The sequence below is a fragment of the Mizuhopecten yessoensis genome, unplaced genomic scaffold (genome assembly GCF_002113885.1).
Source record: "Mizuhopecten yessoensis strain PY_sf001 unplaced genomic scaffold, ASM211388v2 scaffold9369, whole genome shotgun sequence".
NCBI classification, from domain to species: domain Eukaryota; kingdom Metazoa; phylum Mollusca; class Bivalvia; order Pectinida; family Pectinidae; genus Mizuhopecten; species Mizuhopecten yessoensis.
The window spans coordinates 127,515-149,486 of record NW_018408013.1 but is presented as its reverse complement, the minus strand read 5'-3'; the positions used below and the strand labels follow the sequence as shown (position 1 = coordinate 149,486).

General features: G+C 34.0%; 2 protein-coding genes across 2 annotated transcripts in view; one reads left to right on the top strand and one right to left on the bottom strand.

The window, feature by feature from the left end:
• The window catches only part of LOC110457885 (transient receptor potential cation channel subfamily A member 1-like), a 60,225-nt gene extending 49,513 nt beyond the window's left edge, over positions 1 to 10,712 (bottom strand). The window contains exon 1 of the mRNA XM_021509338.1: positions 10,524 to 10,712. Within this exon, the coding sequence (XP_021365013.1) occupies positions 10,524 to 10,631 (108 nt within the window). The 5' untranslated portion in view covers positions 10,632 to 10,712. The remainder of the gene's footprint in view (positions 1 to 10,523) is intronic.
• Positions 10,713 to 13,775: 3,063 nt separating this feature from the next.
• The window catches only part of LOC110457893 (large neutral amino acids transporter small subunit 1-like), a 12,629-nt gene continuing 4,432 nt past the window's right edge, over positions 13,776 to 21,972 (top strand). The window contains exons 1-5 of the mRNA XM_021509348.1: positions 13,776 to 13,846; positions 14,281 to 14,509; positions 15,115 to 15,339; positions 18,762 to 18,887; positions 20,063 to 20,162. Of these exons, the coding sequence (XP_021365023.1) occupies positions 14,311 to 14,509; positions 15,115 to 15,339; positions 18,762 to 18,887; positions 20,063 to 20,162 (650 nt within the window). The 5' untranslated portion in view covers positions 13,776 to 13,846; positions 14,281 to 14,310. The remainder of the gene's footprint in view (positions 13,847 to 14,280; positions 14,510 to 15,114; positions 15,340 to 18,761; positions 18,888 to 20,062; positions 20,163 to 21,972) is intronic.

Sequence of the window (21,972 nt, the reverse complement as noted above, 5' to 3'; positions counted from 1 at the left end):
CAAAGATAAAATGTGAGGCTCTCGTGACAAAGATTCCTCATGTACACGTTCAAAGATAAAATGTGAGGCTCTCATGACAATGGTTCATAATGTACACTTTCAAAGATAAAATGTAAGGCTCTCGTGACAAAGATTCACCATGTACACGTTCAAAGATAAAATGTGAGGCTCTCATGACAATGGTTCATAATGTACACTTTCAAAGATAAAATGTAAGGCTCTCGTGACAAAGATTCACCATGTACACGTTCAAAGATAAAATGTGAGGCTCTCATGACAAAGATTTACCATGTACACTTTCAAAGATTAAATGTGAGGCTCTCGTGACAAAGATTCCTCATGTACACGTTAAAAGATAACATGTGAGGCTCTCATGACAAAGATTCACCATGTACACTTTTTAAGATAAAATGTGAGGCTCTCATGACAAAGATGACCATGTACACGTTCAAAGATAAAATATGAGGCTCTCATGACAAAGATTTCCCGTGTACACTTCAAAGATAAAATGTGAGGCTTTCATGACGAAGATTCACCATGTGCACGTTCAAAGATTAAATGTGAGGCTCTCATGACAAAGATTCATAATTTACACTTTCAAAGATAAAATGTGAGGCTCTCATGACAAAGATTCCTCATGAACACGTTCAAAGATAAAGTGTGGCTCTCGTGACAAAGATTCACCATGTACACTTTCAAAGATAAAATGTGAGGCTCTCGTGACAAAGATTCACCATATACACGTTCAAAGATAAAATGTGAGGCTCTCATGACAAAGATTCACCATGTACACTTTCAAAGATAAAATGTGAGGCTCTCATGACAAGGATTCTCCGTGTCCACTTTCAAAGATAAAATGTGAGAAATAGTGACAAATATGCTTCACTTTCATAACAAGAATGTGATTTTCTACAAATATTTCACATGTACAGTCTAATTAATTCAAAGTAACAACATGAGGGAGCCTTGTGATACTTGGACAGTATGATTTTTTTCCATTATAACAATGACCCGTTGCGAATGATAAATATTGGATGTTTCATTTTTTATTGGTAAATACTAATTAAATGAGGTGCTAGTTCTTTGTCCTCGATGTTTGCGTAAAATGATTCAAGCTAGGCAATATTTTTTTATTTTGATACGTGCATGTTCATTAAATGTCAGGATAAACCGTTAATGAATCCTGGCTGTAATCACTATATGATACCGTGTATGAATCTAAACTTCCATTAGCTAACGATCAATCTCTCAGGGATTGCAACCGAAGCCAGCGGTTTATTCATACAATTTTTAAAAGTGGCTGATATTGAAATATGTAGCAAAACCTACTCTCAAATGTATCGTGTATTTCTGCGTAAACATGTGACAGAGAAGTCTTAAAAGCTATCATATTGAGTGTGTAAGTAAATGATATTTGATTTTGGAAAGAACAATTTAGGATGTGCGTAAAATAGCAACTAAGAATGCAAAGCAGGAAGGACCTTTTGGTTTAGAAAATCGACTAGAAAGCCACACAAAGTCAACATTTTTTTTCACTGTAGCATATTGCCTTTCATCTATTTATGAATCATTATTGGTATGTAAGATAAAAACATGAAAAATGTAAAGGAGAAGCGAAAAGAAAGGGGAAAAGATGCCCATTACACTTTTGTATCTATACGAAATAACAACTTTAGGATACAACAGATAACGTTTTTTACATTGTATTTCACGTAAGCTGGGGCTCAGCAATGTATATAGTCAACCATCTTGTGAAGTTGAAGAGTATATTAAAATATATGAGTATTTCAAGACAGGGAGGCCAAAATTGACATTTCATTACAACATTTAGCCAATTCGTCAATTTGAAACTCAAAAGTGGAACTTTTATAAATAACAATTTATGATGATGTGCACCTCAGTGTGTGGGGTTGTAGAAACCATTCGACAGTGCATACAATACGTAAATATCATGGCACCATTCTTAACGATTACCTAGAATAAATCTATGCATTAATTTAATGTTTAACTAGAAGAAATCTATGCATGAACTAAATGATTAATGAGAAAAAAATCTATGCATGAAATTAATGCTTAATTAGAATTAATCTATACATTCAATTAACTCTCAATTAGAAAAAATCTATGCATTAAATTAATGTTTAACTAGCAGAAATCTATGCATTAACTCAATGATTAATTAGAAAAATCTATGCATGAAATTAATGCCTAATTAGAAATAATCTATACATTCAATTAATGTTTAATTAGAAAAAATCTATGCATTAAATTAATGCTTAATTAGCCAAAAAAATCTATGCATTCAATTAATGCTTAATTATAACAAATTTATGCATTAAATAATGCTTAAATAGACAAAAAATCTATGCATTAGATAAATGCATAATTAGTCAAGATAGGCAAACTCATCTCCCGAAAATGTACTTGAATTTTGTGATAGTTTACACCTTCAAATTCAAATTTGCTCCTGACGATTTTTTAAAAACATTTTTCAAACAACTTTCCTGGTAAATACACACCTCTCACAAGTATACGTGTGTATCGAAAACAAATAACCTGATAATATAATTAACAATATAAGCATGTGATGTATCAAAAGGAGGCTTTACGTTGTGGTTTACAACATGTACATAAGTCCAGGACTAGTTTCCATTATTGTACCTTGGATCGATTTGAATATAATGGTTTTAATTTGTCTTGTTTTTCTGCCCTTTTTTACATAAAACAATCCGTCTGTGTTTCTACCTTACATCTTTTAGTTTAAGAATTACCTTGATTACAATAATATACAACATTTATATAGCGCTCTTTATAATTATGATTAAAAATTACTCTAAAGCGCTTTACAACATATGGATAATGGTATCAGTTATGTATTTTCTAAACAATATTGGCTTACAATCATCATTATACATTAAGCAAGAAGAAAACTTATATTTTAACCATGCCTTTGCATTAAACTATCATGAAGCCTTTTTCTGGCCTATTTATGTAATCAAATCATCAACAGTCATGTCTGTAATTAAACAGTGACCTATATTTTCATGTCTTTGTCTGCATAGCAAACTGTGTTGTTTTTTCTAAACCATCTGCAATACCAATCATTAATCTAGTTTTTCTGGACCATTTAATTGTGTACATTAAACAGTGGCCTATCTTTCTGTCCCATGTCTAAACATTTAATAGCATGTAAACATTAAAAATGTTATATATCTGTAAATGATAGAGTGGTCTGTCTTTCTGGCCTATATCTGTATATCTGTACATTAAATAAAAAGAACACTGCCCTATCTTCCTGGACCATGTCAAATATGATCAACAAATGTAGGTTTAGCAACACGTAAAATATAATTTAATAAAATGGGTCTTACCTTCAAGATTCGGTAGGGGCTATCTTTGATCGAGCATACTACGGTTCCCGTTTCTAACATTTTCTCAAGTCCAAAAGGGATTGCAGCTTTCTTATCCGGTTTCACACCGTTGGACGCGTATTTAGAAACACCCATGATCTCTAATACGCGTCTACGTGCGGTATCAAACATGAGATGTAAAACAGATTAACTGATTTGAAACATCTAAGCTTATTCTGAAGTCAAAAGATTAATCGGACTGTAAGTATGTTCTATTAGTTATGAAATACCGCAAGAAATATTCCTTTGTATAAACGCCAGTCCGTTATCCTACATTGTACCAATTATTCCGCTTTATGGCGGAAGTGTATTTGTATAAATAGTTTTATTGATCCCGTGGTCCTAGGGTTGTATAGTAACATTATATGTCATATCTAATGGTGTATCACGCCATTAAATTTTATTGACGTAACTAATGGCTTTAGAGTAAACTGTTAAGTAAAAATCGTTGGTTTACAATATTAATTGTTCAGAATTGTGATTAATATAAATCTTTTCTAAATTGTTCTTGTAATCATTCATGTCAGAGTTTTAATAAATACGATCTTTACATATCCGGAATATCCACTGTATCTGAACTGCTTGTTAAAAGACGCTATAATAGAAGATTCAATATTGAAATCAATCAACTCAACAGAAAACAAATGTAAAGAGTGTACATATATCTTGTTAATTAACTATGTGGATACTTTGATAAAAACGTTTTGACAAGCCGAAAGGACATTCTTAACTGTAGCCAAATGTAATTGTGTATGTTCCTTATGTAATTGTGTATGTTCCTTATGTAATTGTGTTTGTCCCTTATGTTATTGTGTTTGTCCCTTATGTTACTGTGTTTGTCCCTTATGTAATTGTGTTTGTCCCTTATGTTATTGTGTTTGTCCCTTATGTAATTGTGTTTGTTCTTTATGCAATTGTGTTTGTCCCTTATTGTATTGCGTTTGTCCCTTATGTTATTGCGTTTGTCCCTTATGTTATTGTGTTTGTCCCTTATGTAATTGTGTTTGTCCCTTATGTTGTTGTGTTTGTCCCTTATGTTATTGTGTTTGTCCCTTATGTTACTGGGTTTGTCCCTTATGTAATTGTGTTTGTCCCTTATGTTATTGCGTTTGTCCTTTATCTAATTGTGTGTGTCCCTTATGTTATTGCGTTTGTCCCTTATGTAATTGTGTTTGTTCTTTATTCAATTGTGTTTGTTCCTTATGCAATTGTGTATGTTCCTTATGTAATTGTGTATGTTCCTTATGTAATTGTGTTTGTCCCTTATGTTGTTGTGTTTGTCCCTTATGTTATTGTGTTTGTCCCTTATGTTATTGCGTTTGTCCTTTATCTAATGGTGTGTGTCCCTTATGTTATTGTGTTTGTCCATTATGTAATTGTGTTTGTTCTTTATTCAATTGCGTTTGTCCCTTATTGTATTGCGTTTGTCCCTTATGGAATTGTGCTTGTCTCTTTTGTTATTGCGTTTGTCCTTTATCTAATTGTGTTTGTCCCTTATGTTATTGTGTTTGTCCCTTATGCAATTGTGTTTGTTCTTTATGCAATTGTGTTTGTCCCTTATTGTATTGCGTTTGTCCCTTATGTTATTGCGTTTGTTCCTTATGCAATTGCGTTTGTCCCTTATGGAATTGTGTTTGTCTCTTTTGTTATTGCGTTTGTCCTTTATCTAATTGTGTTTGTCCCTTATGTTATTGCGTTTGTCCTTTATCTAATTGTGTTTGTCTCTTATGTTATTGTGTTTGTCCCTTATGTAATTGTGTTTGTTCTTTATTCATTTGTGTTTGTCCCTTACTGTATTGCGTTTGTCCCTTATGTTATTGCGTTTGTTCCTTATGCAATAGCGTTTGTCCCTTATGGAATTGTGTTTGTCTCTTTTGTTATTGCGTTTGTCCTTTATCTAATTGTGTGTGTCCCTTATGTTATTGTGTTTGTCCCTTATGTAATTGTGTTTGTTCTTTATTCATTTGTGTTTGTCCCTTACTGTATTGCGTTTGTCCCTTATGTTATTGCGTTTGTTCCTTATGTAATTGTGTTTGTTCTTTATTCAATTGTGTTTGTTCCTTATACAATTGTGTTTGTCCCTTATGTTATTGTGTTTGTCCCCTATGTTATTGTGTTTGTCCCTTATGTAATTGTGTTTGTTCTTTATTCAATTTTGTCCCTTATGTAATTGTGTTTGTTCTTTATTCAATTTTGTCCCTTATGTAATTGTGTTTGTTCTTTATTCAATTTTGTCCCTTATGTAATTGTGTTTGTTCTTTATTCAATTGTGTTTGTTCATTATCCAATTGTGTTTGTCCCTTATGTTATTGTGTTTGTCCCTTATGTAATTGTGTTTGTCCCTTATGTTATTGCGTTTGTCCTTTATCTAATTGTGTTTGTCCCTTATGTAATTGTGTTTGTTCTTTATTCAATTGTGTTTGTCCCTTATGTTATTGCGTTTGTTCCTTATGCAATTGCGTTTGTCCCTTATCGCATTGTGTTTGTCTCTTTTGTTATTGCGTTTGTCTTTTGTTATTGCGTTTGTCCTTTATCTAATTGTGTGTGTCCCTTATGTTATTGCGTGTGTCCTTTATCTAATTGTGTTTGTCCCTTATGATATTGCGTTTGTGCTTTATCTTTTTGTGTGGGTGCCTTATGTTTTTGCGTTTGTCCCTTATGTTATTGTGTTTATCCCTGATGTAATTGTGTTTATCCCTGATGTAATTGTGTTTATCCCTGATGTATTTGTGTTTGTTCCTGATGTAATTGCGTTTGTTTCTAATGTTATCAACAACAGTTGATTTCCACAGGGGGGAACGATAAATAATAAAAAGATGTCACTCTGGGCGAAAGTCAGCGATCGATTTAAGTTAGGTCCATATTGCATCATCGTAGTAAAGGAACTGACAAAAATTGATTATTCATCGTTATAGATGTAAAAACAGATGTTACAATTATATATATCACATTAATAAAAGCATACTATAATGTTAATTAAGTATTGTCTTGGTGTATTAGAGTGAAAATGGACCTGGCGTTATAGAAATGTCGATGGTGAACAAAGATGCATGTTGTGTGCCGACTTTCGCAGTTATAATAATGGTGAGATAATACGAATGGGGATATTATTGATGCGATAAATTTATATTTAATGTTGATGTAATAAAGTGATAGAAATATTTATAATGCAAAATATTTAAACTAGATCTGATCAGTCATGATAAAGGTTATAATGATGAGACGTCATAGATAGGATTGTTGATTTGTGGATTGGACAAAATACCTACAGTTTTTTATATATGTATTATGATGTTGATATAAGCTGCGATAAACTTGAACATATCTAAAATGTAATGATGATAACGTGTAAAATTGAAAATTTATCGAGAAGTAAAGAGCGAAAATGTTTCAAAAACTGTGTTACTACAAGATAAAATGTCATAAAGATGAATTTTTTGATATTTACATTACCATTGCAAATTCTTCTATATGCATTACCAGAAGACTATGAACGCAATTTGTCCGCGTCATTATGAACCTCTATCCCTGCATCGAATAGCATGAGACAACCAGGAGGAAACAGTTTTGTGACGTTAGGCTGTTCCAGGAATCTGACGACACATACACTTCAATATCAAAAACATAACGGAATCTCTGTATTTTTGTCAAAAATAACTGAAAATTATGAAAGTAAATATAAGGATTGAACGGTATTTTTCAATGTTCATGCCGGTATGCCATATTTACCATGAAGCCCGACATACATACCAGCAAAGGAAAAAAGAAACAAACATCCGTATAAGTTGCTCAAAATCTAATATTACAACAGTTCTAACAGATTTTGCACCGATAGCCACTATTGTGATAAAGTATGCATCGCTTGTAATGATTGGTCTTAAAAACACAGTCACTGATAATAATAAAATACCCTTTTTTGACAATTTGAATTCAGCGCAATATCACTTTCACAGTTTTAAAAATAAGATGGGTCTGTTTTAATTTGATAAGGCAGAATTTTGCAGATATTAGTAATCAAAATCAATTAAAAAGTTATACATCATGTTAATTGCGTTTATTTTAATATCATGATAATGCCATGATCCGTTACATTTATGTATTGTCTAGTGTAGTGTCCGGTGCTTTCGGGAACAACAGTACACTGACATCTTTATCAGAGATGCAGACAAGCACATGTTTATTCCATCATGGCGGTAGGTTACAGACATATGAGCATGCGCAGTGCACATAAACACAGTTGTAATAATAACCGCAAAGTATATTCTGTATAGCAGTCATACTTATAACAATGATGAACAACATCAACATAACTACAAACACAACATCTAGAAAAGAACATTTTGTGAAAACAGGTTATTTGAGAGCTGTTTTAAGAAATATATCTCTCAAAGGATGTCTGTGTAGTGGAATGACCATAAAAGATTGAGAATGTCAAACGTAAACTAAAATAAAAGAAAGATAACACCTATCATTAAAACACTACCCAGGTATTACGCATGCGCTTTAAAATACTGATTAGACAATAACATTATATCCTTCAACATGATGAATTGATAAAGTAACTTCAATCAATTTTTAAACTGATACTTAAATACAAAGTTTAGATACGGTATTTCCCCGGCCACTTACCTGATCACGTTCCAACCCAGGAAATACCTTGATGATTAAAGGGAGATAATAAGGCCATTGCTACCTGCAGGAAATAACCCTTCAAAATATTTCCTTTATCCATTAATGATAGGTGTCGACATTAAAGAGTCCAGAAAGCTTACTAATTGGGACGGCTTTGATGATCCGGATGTCGTCGATAATATAATCGATAGGTACTTTTCGAAAACAATATGTGTGACAGAGTTTAATTACCTTCTGAGAAATACTGATTTCAAGGAAACATCTTTTGATGTTAAGCACTGATTTGTGTTTGTTGTTCGAGTGCATTCTACTTAAAACCAGATTGTTTATTAACTACGAGGTTAAGAAGACAGACATAAGATCAGGTACTTTGTATCCTTTGTAGATTTAAACCTAGATTATAATCTCCATGAGCATACTTGGTACTCTTTTCTTATCTTGTTAAATCACTCATTTGCGTATGGGTATTAATTTTATGGCTTTCGTGGGCAACCTTCATCCACAAATTGATAGCTCCGCCAAGAAATTACAAGTTTGACTGACATAAAGCAATCCTCAGTTTTAGTGAATACTCGTAATCCACGAATCCATGTACCCACGAAATCGTTTTTTGTTGGAAAACAACGAAATCTTTGCAGCACTGAAATATCTTACTTTATGCTTGAGGCTTTCAAGTAAAATCAATGAGAAACGGTCAACAAAGTATTATTTTGTTATATTTTGTTATATTTTAACTAAATAATATACCTTTTATGCACGCAATTACATGTACATCCTGATGAGTCCTAAATGCAAGATATGACCAATGCAAACTATGCTATAGATGGCAGATTGTTTGATCAGGCGGTCTGCCAAATGAAGTAATCTTTTGACTTCCGGTCTGATAAGCGGATACTTTATCATTATCTTTATAACCACCAACAGAGTTGTCTGAGTTCTATGTCAATTAAGATATAAGGGAACAATTCGACGAACTTATTAAAACAAGAACAGATGTCGGGATTTCACTCAATTGAAGTATAACATGTCTAAAACATCAACTACATATGTTAACTCGTTAATGAAATATACTGGTTTTAACCATTGTCATTTTTTCACAGCTCATTATCCGTGTGACAATCAAAGCAGGTCAAGATCAATGAAATAAATTCACAAATGCAATTAATGGCTACAAACCTAACTACAAGCCAAATGAGTTTTTTTCATACTTTTTACAACTCCACAAGATCTGTAAGCTTTAAACTCTAATGATTGCATTTTATCATTATATATTTAGTTCCGATCTTTGAATTCGTGTCAAAGAAATTCTAATTCACGATATTAAGTATCTGGGGTGCATGCAAGCCATACGCCAAATATATGAAGACTGTAAGTCTCATAAAGTCCATACGATTTTAAACCGTACTATTTATGGCATATTTTGAAACTTGAACTTAAAATTCCAAAGAGAAAGCTGTGCTTTGACCATCTTCATAACATGCGATGATGTCAGTACTTTAAAGCAGATTGGAAATAGGTTTGGAAATTTGACTTTCTTGAGATTTACTGACTCTAGGCTTCTCGGGAATAAAGAAGTTTTTCAGTATACATAACATATCTAAGATAAACGTTAAATGTTATGGCTTTCGGCGTTTTCGAATATTTGCCGTTATAATCAACAAAGTTTATTAAGGCATTCATCCTAGTAATGTAATCAAAACACACCAAAATAATAAAGAAAAAACAATATTTAATCTTATCATTGGGTTGACAAAGTAGAACGGTATCATTTTGTAGTCAAAACAGCAAGTTTCATTTCCCCATGTCAAACGAAAATGGATAATTGTTCTATGGAACCAATGTACTTAAGGAACTTTCTATAAAAGGATATAAACCTTAATGGAATGCTTTACATAATAATTCCTTCATTATCAACGAATGTGAAGAGCATGCAATTTAAAAGCACTGCATTTAGGTTTAACGTCACAATATTTGTGTGAGGTAGCCTGGTGTAAAGTTATCTGATTCTGATGTTAGTATGGATGTTGAATAATACTCAATGGAACTGTCTGAACAGAGCATTATAAGTAGTCAACACAATGTGTATTAAACTGGTCCCGCCTCTAATACATTGACAGTAAAACGTGACACACACACACGAGTGACGGTACCTTTCAAATTTGGTAATACATACAGTATGCCCAACAAATGAACAACACTGCAGCATACAGTTGTTTCGTCCTTCTAGGGCCTATCAGTGATGCTGGAGGCCAAAATATGATAAATCCGAATTGTCTAATTTATTGTACAAATAGAACAACAGATGCAAAATCTCTTGCTTTATAGATTTCCGGAATATAATAGCATTTACAATGTTAAACATGGGACTTTAAAAATGTTGAGCTCCTGGTTTCAAATTAGGGGAAAAGTGCCGTTGGAAATTATTTTCACAGAATTTAAGCGACTGATGGCTAGTCTATTTTGATATTTATGTGTACTCACCTCGTATACTTCATCATCAGGCCTTTCCTCGTGTTGTTGGTATATAGAATCATCTTCTATCATGGCATCGACGTAACCTGGAAATATACGCTTTCTAAAGTTGACCATGGTATGTCTCGGCAATGTTATCTCGCTGTATACTCTTCTGAAAGCCGATCATGGTATCTCTCAAATATGGAAAACTGCCTAAAACAGGATTGAACCAAACATAAAGCTGCTATTTCAATTATGATGAGAGTGACGTTGTCATTATTTGCAGGCAAGCCTTCTTTAGCAAACAGCAATTAAACGTGTATAAGCGACTGAATCCATTGTTCAATATTACAAAAAGCAAATGGAGAAACTATTTTCGTTCTTCTGCCCAATTACTCTCCTAAAAGGGTAAATGGAATCGATTCCAGGATACTGTTGAAATACCGCGTTCAATAAACAGTCACAAGTAACTTGTGCAATGAGTGCTGATAATAATGAGAGCCAACATTTACATAAGTAATTGTTTTGAGTAAAAATACTATGGGATTGTTTAATTAGAGAGCAAAACATATTAGCAATAACATTGACTTATAATTAAGCTAAACTGATATATATATATATATAAGTGTGCACATTCAAAAGAGTTTTTAATTTGTATGCACTGAACATGAAAATATTACATTGTTTAGGCATAATTCTATCGCAGTTAATCAAAATGTAATTTAGAAAGTCCTTTATTACAATAGACAAGTCGAATTGTCGCAAAAATAATTTTGACTGTTACATACATGTATACTCACTTGCAAAGGTAATTTTCTGTGGAAATCAATTCTGCTTCGATACGAAAGAAGGATATAGCCACATGCTGATTAATGACCGGTAACATCAGAGACTTTGTAGCTTAACTTTTCAATTAAACGCGTTAAGTAGATAATCCAAATGTATTTAAAACAAATGGGAAAAAATCGTTAGATGATTTATGCTAGAAGTGGAAATCCACTTTGTGGGGTTTCCTGATATATTACGTGATCAATAACAGGGTTTAATAATCGCAGAGGGACTACGTTATAAAATGTCCCGGACACGGAGCCATTAGTGCTGATGATGTTTGCCATTAGCATTGATGGTATTTACAGATGCAATCACATAGATTAAAGGAAAGCGTCATCACCAACATTTTAATTATTTATAAATCTGTTTCCAAATTATGGTAGCCCCAAAGAACACTTAAATATAGAACGCTCTAGGCGTTTGTTTTCGAGACACGTTCCACGTATCATATGGAAAGCTCTTCAAAAGTATTACTATATTGGCTGACAATCAAAGTCTACGTTACAAAATGAAAACAGCAATTTCTTATCTTCAATAAGATTAAACGTGTGATTATAAATATGTGTTAGGGTTATATAGTGGCAATGTCATAAATTGATATATTGTGGTCAACATCTACCAACTTATTCCTCAAACAGCGATGGATTTTGTCAAATGGTCTAGTCTCCATCTAATTCTTAGAATAAGAATGAATGAAGGTATCGAATGAATATTCCCCTAGTTCATATGTTTGTTCTTTATGTCACCTCGTCTTCTTTTATTAACTATGTCTTTAGTCTTCGTTTGGCTTCATCGGGTTTAACGTCATATTACCACATGAGGTCGTTAAAGTACACGGAAGAGCCTCCAAGTGTGTAATATATGCCTGCAAGCGTGAATGTTTTCCGGGGGCAGGGTTTGTTTGTGTATTTGCCTCCGTGCCATAGCGTGGATCTGATACTATATTACTGAATTGTTATGACGAAAGCATCCATACCATTGTTCCACTCGGTCACATAAACTAAATGCTTATCGTTAAACAGGAAATAACAAATGGTATTTTTTTGCCTTCCCCACTTTGGCGAATATTCACCATTAAAGCCAAAAATAAGGTATTGCGAAGAGAGGCACAAGGAAACAGCAAGGTTAGTAGGATGTAAAGAGACAATATAAAGATCCCAAATGTTATAATGGGGGCAGCGGATCAGTGTTTGTTTCTTCAATCTTCCCTTGGCAGAAGACAAGGAAGGACCCACCCGAATGACACGACTTTGATAATGAGGAATTCAGGGTCATGATTTTAACCCCGAGTTGTACACAGTGTGTGGTCGTATGTCTACATACTTATATACTGTATGTCTGTGATCATAATCGAAAAGGCATCAGTACCCATAATTACCTGTTGAGTTGCTGTAACACGTTGCAGACCTTCCGTGATTGCGTATAACTCAATAAAATAGACAAGAACATGTTTTCAATACGCTGGCACCCCTTTTAAATAGCTTAAAAAGATATGATTACTTTTCATTCATGAATCTAAAAGAACAAAACAATATATTCGTAAAATGAATATTTATATAGTATGCTGATGCAGTGGTAAGGTTGCTAATACTTATCCTGATGCTTGGCCCCATGCCGTTTTATGAATGATAAATTTTACAAGGTCGAGGACTTTTCTGTTTAAACAGATGAACGTATGTTGAGTTACATATGAGCACTGCATTTCAATCTGCGTGTCTCGTTCTTACATCTTACTTTTCCTGCTGGTGCTGCTAAACAATTATATATATGTTCAGCTCATAAAGCTTTCTGTGTCGAGGGGAAACAGTGCATCTTTACCTCTTATATTGAATTATTAATTAACGTACCGAGGTGGTTGACATTGCTAGTGGACTTGTACTCCCCGATGTTGGTTGTAACCTTGTACGTCATAGCTCTCCCCGTTTTGCTGTATTTCTTTATATTTATCGGAACATTTTAACATTAGTTTTGTCAGCAGCCCGCCTGGCTTTATGCTTGTCGTGGAGGATGAATAAACACGATAGCTTTAGGCATTACTGATCGTGCCATATCAAGATATTGCGCATACATAAAATGCCTAAAAGGTTGAACCAATTTGGAAATGATATCTGCCAGAAACCGAATGAATTTCACCATCCTATATATATATATGAAGCACGTTCGTTGTAAATTTAAGGACTCGCACACCTAAATCAGCCAATCAGCAAGTGTTTCATACGATTGTAATCCCTACCTAAAATGTGTTCCGGTTTAATACAGTGCCCCTGAGTAATTCAAATAGGGAATCGTTGACATATTTAACATTGAATGAAATCTACAGATATTGAACTTTTGAAAAATGTTTAGTTTTAGTAGTTTAACATATGTGATGACGGATTGATATGGGGTCAAATTTCAGGGGGTGTACCCGTCCCACTTCACCGGTTTGGCTTGTAAACTTCAGGTTGTCAAAAGCAGACAGCTGTAGCGCTCTTATATGCCACTAAACTCACCAAAAAGCCTTTCGAAGCCTTTGTCAGGTATGTATCTGTGAATCTAGACAGCTGTCGCTAGTGTTTAACGCTATAGTAATAACATACAGTAAATTATCTAGTTGTGTGCGTCCTTTAAAGTAGCACGGGTTTCAGTATAAAAGTTTTTGTTTCAACTTAGCGTCAAAAAGGGCCAAGTGTTTAGGATTAGATGGAATTCTATTCAGATATGTTATTTATAGCATGCCAAATGCTTTTAAAAGTTCATACGAAATGGAAACCATTTCAATAAAAAGTATATTAAATGATGTTCCTGTAGCAAACGGTGCTTGCTTATTTTCTAATTGTACTTTTAACAATGTACCCAAAGCTTCGAGATGCTTGTGACGTAATTTGAGTATATACACCTATTTCGTCGTTCTCATTGTATATAATAACAGTGTCAATGAATAACTTGCTCTACCTTATTGACCTACCTGCAGTTGATACAAAGGACTCAGACAGTACGCATCATGGCCATCAAACTAAAGAAACAACTCGGGGTGGTTGATGGAATTAGCTATGTGACCGGATCTATCATTGGATCCGGAATATTTATAAGTCCGTCTCCGATTTTAGCTGGAGCTGGTTCCTCTCCTGGATTGGCTCTTTGTGTTTGGCTTACATGCGGGGTGTGGGCCGTACTGGGATCACTCTGCATAGCAGAGCTAGGTTAGTATAATAACACAATTCACAAAAATCAAAAACATTCTTTTTAGGTTGACTAAATTTCTTCTATGTTTTGTCAAGAGATATTTTTATAAACAATTAAGTTTTTTAACAAATTGGTATCACGATAAATCGAAGTTTTAAAAGCACGCTAACAAAATAAAATATACCACTGTGTCGGATTACCAGCAAAACATCGCAACTCAAAGACGAATCTAAAAGACAACAACATGGACTAAGGAGATACCTAGGAAAGACCTCATTAACAACCACAGAACACCTGGTCACGTGATCGGGAAAGGGGTTCCGGAAGTAAGGTGACACCTTCATGATGCTGCCAGTCAGGAGGTTTACTTGTTCCTGACAGTGGCACCAAATCTTCATTCCCGGTAGATTTTCATGTTTTATAGTAGCCCATCTGTTTATGACCTTAAAACTGAAGCCTTTAAGATAAAAAAAAAAAAAAAAACTGTCAACTGGTCATATATATTCAAATATCATTCATTGTACTACAGTTTCTGGGGGTAGTGAATCAACTGTAGCTAGCAAATTAACACTTAAGTGGTATATCTACAATGTATGTAAACTCGAATTCATTTCTTCTTCAGTCATCCGAGTACGGAAGTCTGGGGGACTGTACACAATCATCCATGAAGCGTTTGGCGAAAACGTGTCTTTCGTCAGCCTATGGTTGAGCGAATTTATCCTGAGACCAATGTCCATCGTTGTGTCCTCGCTAGCCGCCGGGACGTATATACTTCGACCTGTGTTCCTCGATTGTCCCGACGAGGCTCCAACAGCGGCCATTAAACTCTTCGGGCTTACTGCTATGGGTAATTTTGTCAATGTTTTCAACACAAAGTTTTGGTTTTTTTTATAAATAACCAGCCAATTCAAATTTGTCTGCACTGTTTTTTGATAATCCTCCGATCCGTATTTCCTGAATTTATTTCATGCCTATAAATTTATTTTACTTTTGAGAAAACCTCCGATAAAAGATCGTCGTTTCGATGTAAGAAAGTGATATTTCTTGGAATTGACATAGATTTACAGGGCAAGTGTCGAAGAAAAAGACGCTTTCTCTGCAGGAACACCTGGTCTTCCAATGGTCTACATGTTAATTCAAACTACGGTTTTGTTGACAATTCAATATTCTCTTCTTCAATAACACGATGTACAATACCTTCTGGGGCATTTATTTAGAAAGCACAGCAAATGTTATTTTTCTCTCAAATGTCTATATCGAGCAGCTTGTAATTTTTCAGTTTTTACTTCTCTTGAATAAAAATTTAAATAAACTACAAATATGGATGGGCCCATAACTTTACCCAATCCACAGTTTAAATTCATCGCATGCAATAAATAGTTAACGCGGCCAAAAGCGTATATATGTAATTGCATGGAGTGTTAGGTTTCCTTAAGATACAATAATGAACACCTCACCAAACGGTTAAGCTTAGACCTGAGAAATAGGATGTGTATTTTTGGAATCCTACAGAAAACACAACAAGAACATTTTGAAATGTAAAAAAAATTCGTAACTCAAACTCGAAATTATGAGACTTAATCAACCTATAATAAACAAAAGTATCGACCTTCAGAAAACAAAACGTATCCTGTCTAGTAAGATTAAGATGGCCCCCATGAAACTTTCGCAAAATCTTCATCTTCCTGCATCTCAGGAAAACACTGTTTTTGTTTGTCAGCAGTCTGAATCTATCACAGATATCATGATGTTAGTAGCGAGCTCTTAAATACCTAATCGACTGTGACATGTAGACTCCGTAGTTTCAGGAGCGGGGTTGCTACTTTCAAGAAAGGAAAAGTTCAAGATCTGAAAATTGAAATCGTCCCACTTATCGAACAATAGTCATTCATTTCTGTTGGCCATGCTGTTAGTAAAGATCGAATAAATCGGTCTGAAAGAAGAACATTTTTGTGGGACAGATTTCAAGAATGATAAAACGATGGCTTCAGGTCATAACAATCAAATTCCAAATACATTATTCTTCTTGTACATACAGTGTCACTATATGGCTGTAATCCTTACTAAATGGTACTAAAAATGTTAGCAAGAATTTTGTCAAGCTTGTGTTTGTCAAAAATGTAGGAAAAATGACATTCCAGTTTCCTTCGTTATCAAACAAACTTAAATCTTTTGGCAAAAAATAGCGAAATAATGTCTTACTTATAATTATAAATTTTCAATGGTAGACAGATTGTCTAAATATATAAATATTCTATTATTACTCAGCAACATATCCGTAAGACAAAAGACCATAAAAGAATACCGAAGCAATTAAGATAGCCATAATTCGAACTCGAAATTGATAAAACTAGGGCAACATACGAACAAAGGAAGATCTACAAGGAGACCCGTGAAAAAGTACAAGGGAAGTAAGACCGGGTGTTCCAAAAGAGTAAGCGTCTTTTGTTTCGTCGACGACCTCCGCCGTGTTAATCTAGTTTAATCCAACTAATGTTACGTCCTCACATCGAGAACTCGGGTAAAGACAAAAAAACAACAAGGCACTCTAGTAATCAAATTATCGACCTTTATATCACACAAAGAAATGGCGAAACCGTCATGGCGACCATAACCTTGTCCAAAGTCTTCCTCAACCTGCATCTTCTAGAACTTTGTGTTGACATCCTTAAGGATTATATTTAGATCTACATCTAGCTTATAGACGTCGACAATCATTTATTGAAAATACAAATAAATGTATACACATATATACATATTAATTAGACAATATTTTCATCCATATGTAAAAGTAATAAATACAATCTCTAGTCACATATATTCATACACATGTATGACCTGGAGACGTTCACAGCTTGGAACCACAACATTAAATAAGGCAGACAATTCACATCCGTTAGACAACGATCTTTCCTATCATGAAATATTCTTGAAAATTGACATAAAGTACAAATCGAAGTAGGTAGTAAATTACTCCTTAGGGGTTTTAGACAATTCCATTTAATCAACCGTTTTGCAATATTATTATCAACTGGCACGACATCAATTATTCTCCTTATATTAAGCTGTTAAGCAGTTTAGTTATCAGCGACCACGAAAACGAAAACGACTTTATTGCTGAAGTTAACATATCACACAGTTAGGTTATCAGCTAGCACAATATCATTTATTGTGCTGAAGTTAATATTACGCAGTTAAGTTATAAACAACCACGACATCGATTAGTGTGCTTAAGTAAAGATATCAGGTATTTAAGTTATCAGTTAGTTAAGATATCAGTTAGTTAAGATATCAGGAAGTTAAGATATCAGGTTTTTAAGTTATCAGTTAGTTAAGATATCAGTTAGTTAAGATATCAGGAAGTTAAGTTATCAGTTAGTTAAGATATCAGAAAGTTAAGATATCAGGTATTTAAGTTATCAGTTAGTTAAGATATCAGGATGTTAAGATATCAAGTATTTAAGTTATCAGTTAGTTAAGATATCAGGAAGTTAAGATATCAGTTAGTTAAGATATCAGGTATTTAAGTTATCTGCGAGCATTATATCTTTTAGCGTACTGATGTTATTAAAACATTCGACATGAGTTAGTATACTGGTGTTAAACAGTAGGGCTGATTACCCCTACATAAACAGTAGGGCTGATTGCCCCTACATAAACAGTAGGGCTGATTGCCCCTACATAAACAGCAGGGCTGATTACCCCTACATAAACAGTAGGGGTGATGGCCCCTATATAAACAGTAGGGCTGATTGCCCCTACATAAACAGTAGGGCCGATTGCCCCTTCATAAACAGTAGGGCTGATTACCCCTACATAAACAGTAGGGCTGATTGCCCCTACATCAACAGTAGGGCCGATTGCCCCTTCATAAACAGTAGGTCTGATTACCCCTACATAAACAGTAGGGCTGATTACCCCTACATAAACAGTAGGGCTGATTTCACCTATAAAAACAGTAGGGGTGATGGCCCCTATATAAACAGTAGGGCTGATGGCCCCATATAAACAGTAGGGCTCATTACCCCTACATAAACAGTAGGGCTGATTGCACCTATATAAACAGTAGGGGTGATTGCACCTATATAAACAGTAGGGGTGATGGCCCCTATATAAACAGTAGGGCTGATGACCCCATATAAGCAGTAGGGCTGATGGCCCCATATAAGCAGTAGGGCTGATGGCCTCATATAAACAGTAGGGCTGATGGCCCCATATAAACAGTAGGGCTGATGGCCCCTATATCTGCTGCGTTTGGTTCTGTTTCAGTTTCCTATCTGGCCCTTAACTGCTATAGCATAAGGATAACCGCCTATATACAGACAGCAGTCACGATTACAAAAGTCCTGGCCTTGGTTCTCATATCTACATTTGGACTTATCGCCATAGGAAGAGGTATGATATAAACTTATATCCAAAATATTTTATTTGAATTGAAAAATATAGGATTAATTATCAGATATTTAGCGTTTTGTTGTTTTTGATTATATCATTTCAAATGTATAGTAGTTAAAATATTTTTAAAAAGTCATTTTGACTTATCATCATAGGAAGAGGTATAATGTATACTTATATCCAAAACATTTTATTTTAATTGAGTATGGGTGATATGGAAATAAGTGTCAGATATTAAGCATTTTTGAATTTAAAATACATCAAGACAAATCTATAAAGCAGTTGAAATAATCCAAAATGTCTACCTACTGGCTGGTGGGAGGCATTGTACACGATCCGTGTAAACAATGTACATTAGATGTAACAGCTGGCCAGAGCATTGTCACAGAAAGCCTCGACCTATGACTAAACTAAGCAATGATGATGTTAATCTAATGGATGACTGGTTAAATACACTATTCCGTCTTTGCATATTGCAGAGTTATCTTCTCTTGGGAGGAGGGATTGATTGTTGCGTCATTGGTTTGTGTGAGAAAATTACGACGTTTTCTCAAAATTTGATGACGTTACTCTCACAAACAAGTGACGTAACAATCAATACCTGCTCCCAAGAGAAGATAACTCTGCAATACGCAAAGATGGAATATAATGATCAACATTATTATACATTCCAATCATTATAATGACAAGATAATTCAATTGAAAAATATACTGAAACAGAAACACATAGTTTTGTTGTAAGGAAATGAAGAAACTATTTTCTTATGAAAATTAAACATTTTATGGGAGATAACGGTAATTTAAGTCGAAAGCACTGGTTTGATTATATCTATGGTCGCGTTCTCTATCGGTATCATAGACATCTCGAAATGTCATAGGTTATCTCTTTTCTAGATAAAATCGCATGGCTCTCTTACCAAATAATTGTTTCTCTGGGTATTACAAAAGTTAACAAAGCTACAGACACTCAAGCCAAGAAGTTTAAAATCAATGAGATAAACAGCAGCAAGAAATGATTCATTTAACATTTTGTCTACATATTAGTGTGAATGAACTTCAAATTCAGATGAAAAACTTAACCATCTCTGAAAATAAGATGACTACCTCATTTTGTTTACATAATTGGATACTTGAAAATGTAGATACATGTTTATGTTCTTTTTTCATGTTGTAAGGTGACACAGAGAATCTTCGCGATCCGTTTAAAACAACCGACTTGACTGCTGGTGGTCTTGTTTTTGCTTTTTATGTGGGAACATACGCATTTAATGGCGGGTAAGTCTTGTGTGTGAGCTGCCATACATTAATTTACATACCAGTTCACGTTACATATGTAGAACACTTATGTAACAACATTCGTACTATTTACAATACACATGCAACACATTAAATGTCACTACACATAAAGCCGCCAGTTACACTGTGTATGTAATAGATTTAGTGTGACTTCACATACAATCAGTTACACTGTACATGTAATAGATTTAGTGTGACTTCACATACAACCAGTTACACTGTACATGTAATAGATTAACTGTGACTTCACATACAGCCAGTCACACTGTACATGTAATAGATTTACTGTGACTTCACATACAACCAGTTACACTGTGCATGTAATAGATTTAGTGTGACTTCACATACAACCAGTTACACTGTATATGTAATAGATTTAGTGTAACTTCACATACAACCAATTAAACTGTACATGTAATAGATTTAGTGTAACTTCAAATACAACCAGTTACACTATACATGTAATAGATTTAGTGGAACTACACATACAACCAGTTACACTGTGTATGTAATAGATTTAGTGTAACTACACATACAGCAAACTAACACTGTACCTGTATTATATTTAGTGTAACTACACATACAACCAGTTACACTGTACATGTTATAGATTTAGTGTAACTTCACATACAACCAGTAACACTGTGTATGTAATAGATTTTGAGTGACATCACATACAACCAGTTACACTGTACGTGTAATAGATTTAGTGTAACTCCACATACAACCAGTTAAACTGTACATGTAATAGATTTAGTGGAACTACACATACAACCAGTTCCACTGTAAATGTTATAGATTTAGTGTAACTTCAAATACAACCAGTTACACTGTGTATGCAATAGATTTAGTGTGACTTCACATACAACCAGTTACACTGTACATGTAATAGATTTAGTGTAACTACACAAACAACCAATTAGACTGTACATATAATAGATTTAGTGTAACTACACATACAGCAAACTAACACTGTACATGTAATAGATTTAGTGTAACTTCAAATACAACCAGTTACACTGTACATGTAATAGATTTAGTGTAACTACACCTCCAACCAGTTACACTGTACATGTAATAGATTTAGTGTAACCACACATACAACCAGTTACACTGTACATGTAATAGATTTAGTGTGACTTCACATACAACCAGTTACACTGTGTATGTAATAGATTTAGTGTGACTTCACATACAATCAGTTACACTGTACATGTAATAGATTTAGTGTAACTACACATACAATCAGTTACACTGTACATGTCATTGATTTAGTGTAACTACACATACAACCAGTTACACTGTACATGTAATAGATTTAGTGTTACTTCACATACAACTAGTTACACTGTACATTAATAGATTTAGTGTAACTACACATACAACCAGTTACCCTGTACATGTAATAGATTTAGTGTTACTTCACATACAACTAGTTACACTGTTCATTAATAGATTTAGTGTAACTACACATACAATCAGTTACACTGTACATGTAATAGATTTAGTGTAACTACACATAAGACCAGTTACACTGTACATGTAATAGATTTAGTGTAACTACACATAAGACCAGTTACACTGTACATGTAATAGATTTAGTGTGACTACACATACAATCAGTTACACTGTACATGTAATAGATTTAGTGTAACTAAACATACAGCAAACTAACACTGTACATGTAATAGATTTAGTGTTACTACACATACAATCAGTTACACTGTACATATAATAGAATTAGTGTAACTACACATACAATCAGTTACACTGTGTATGTAATAGATTT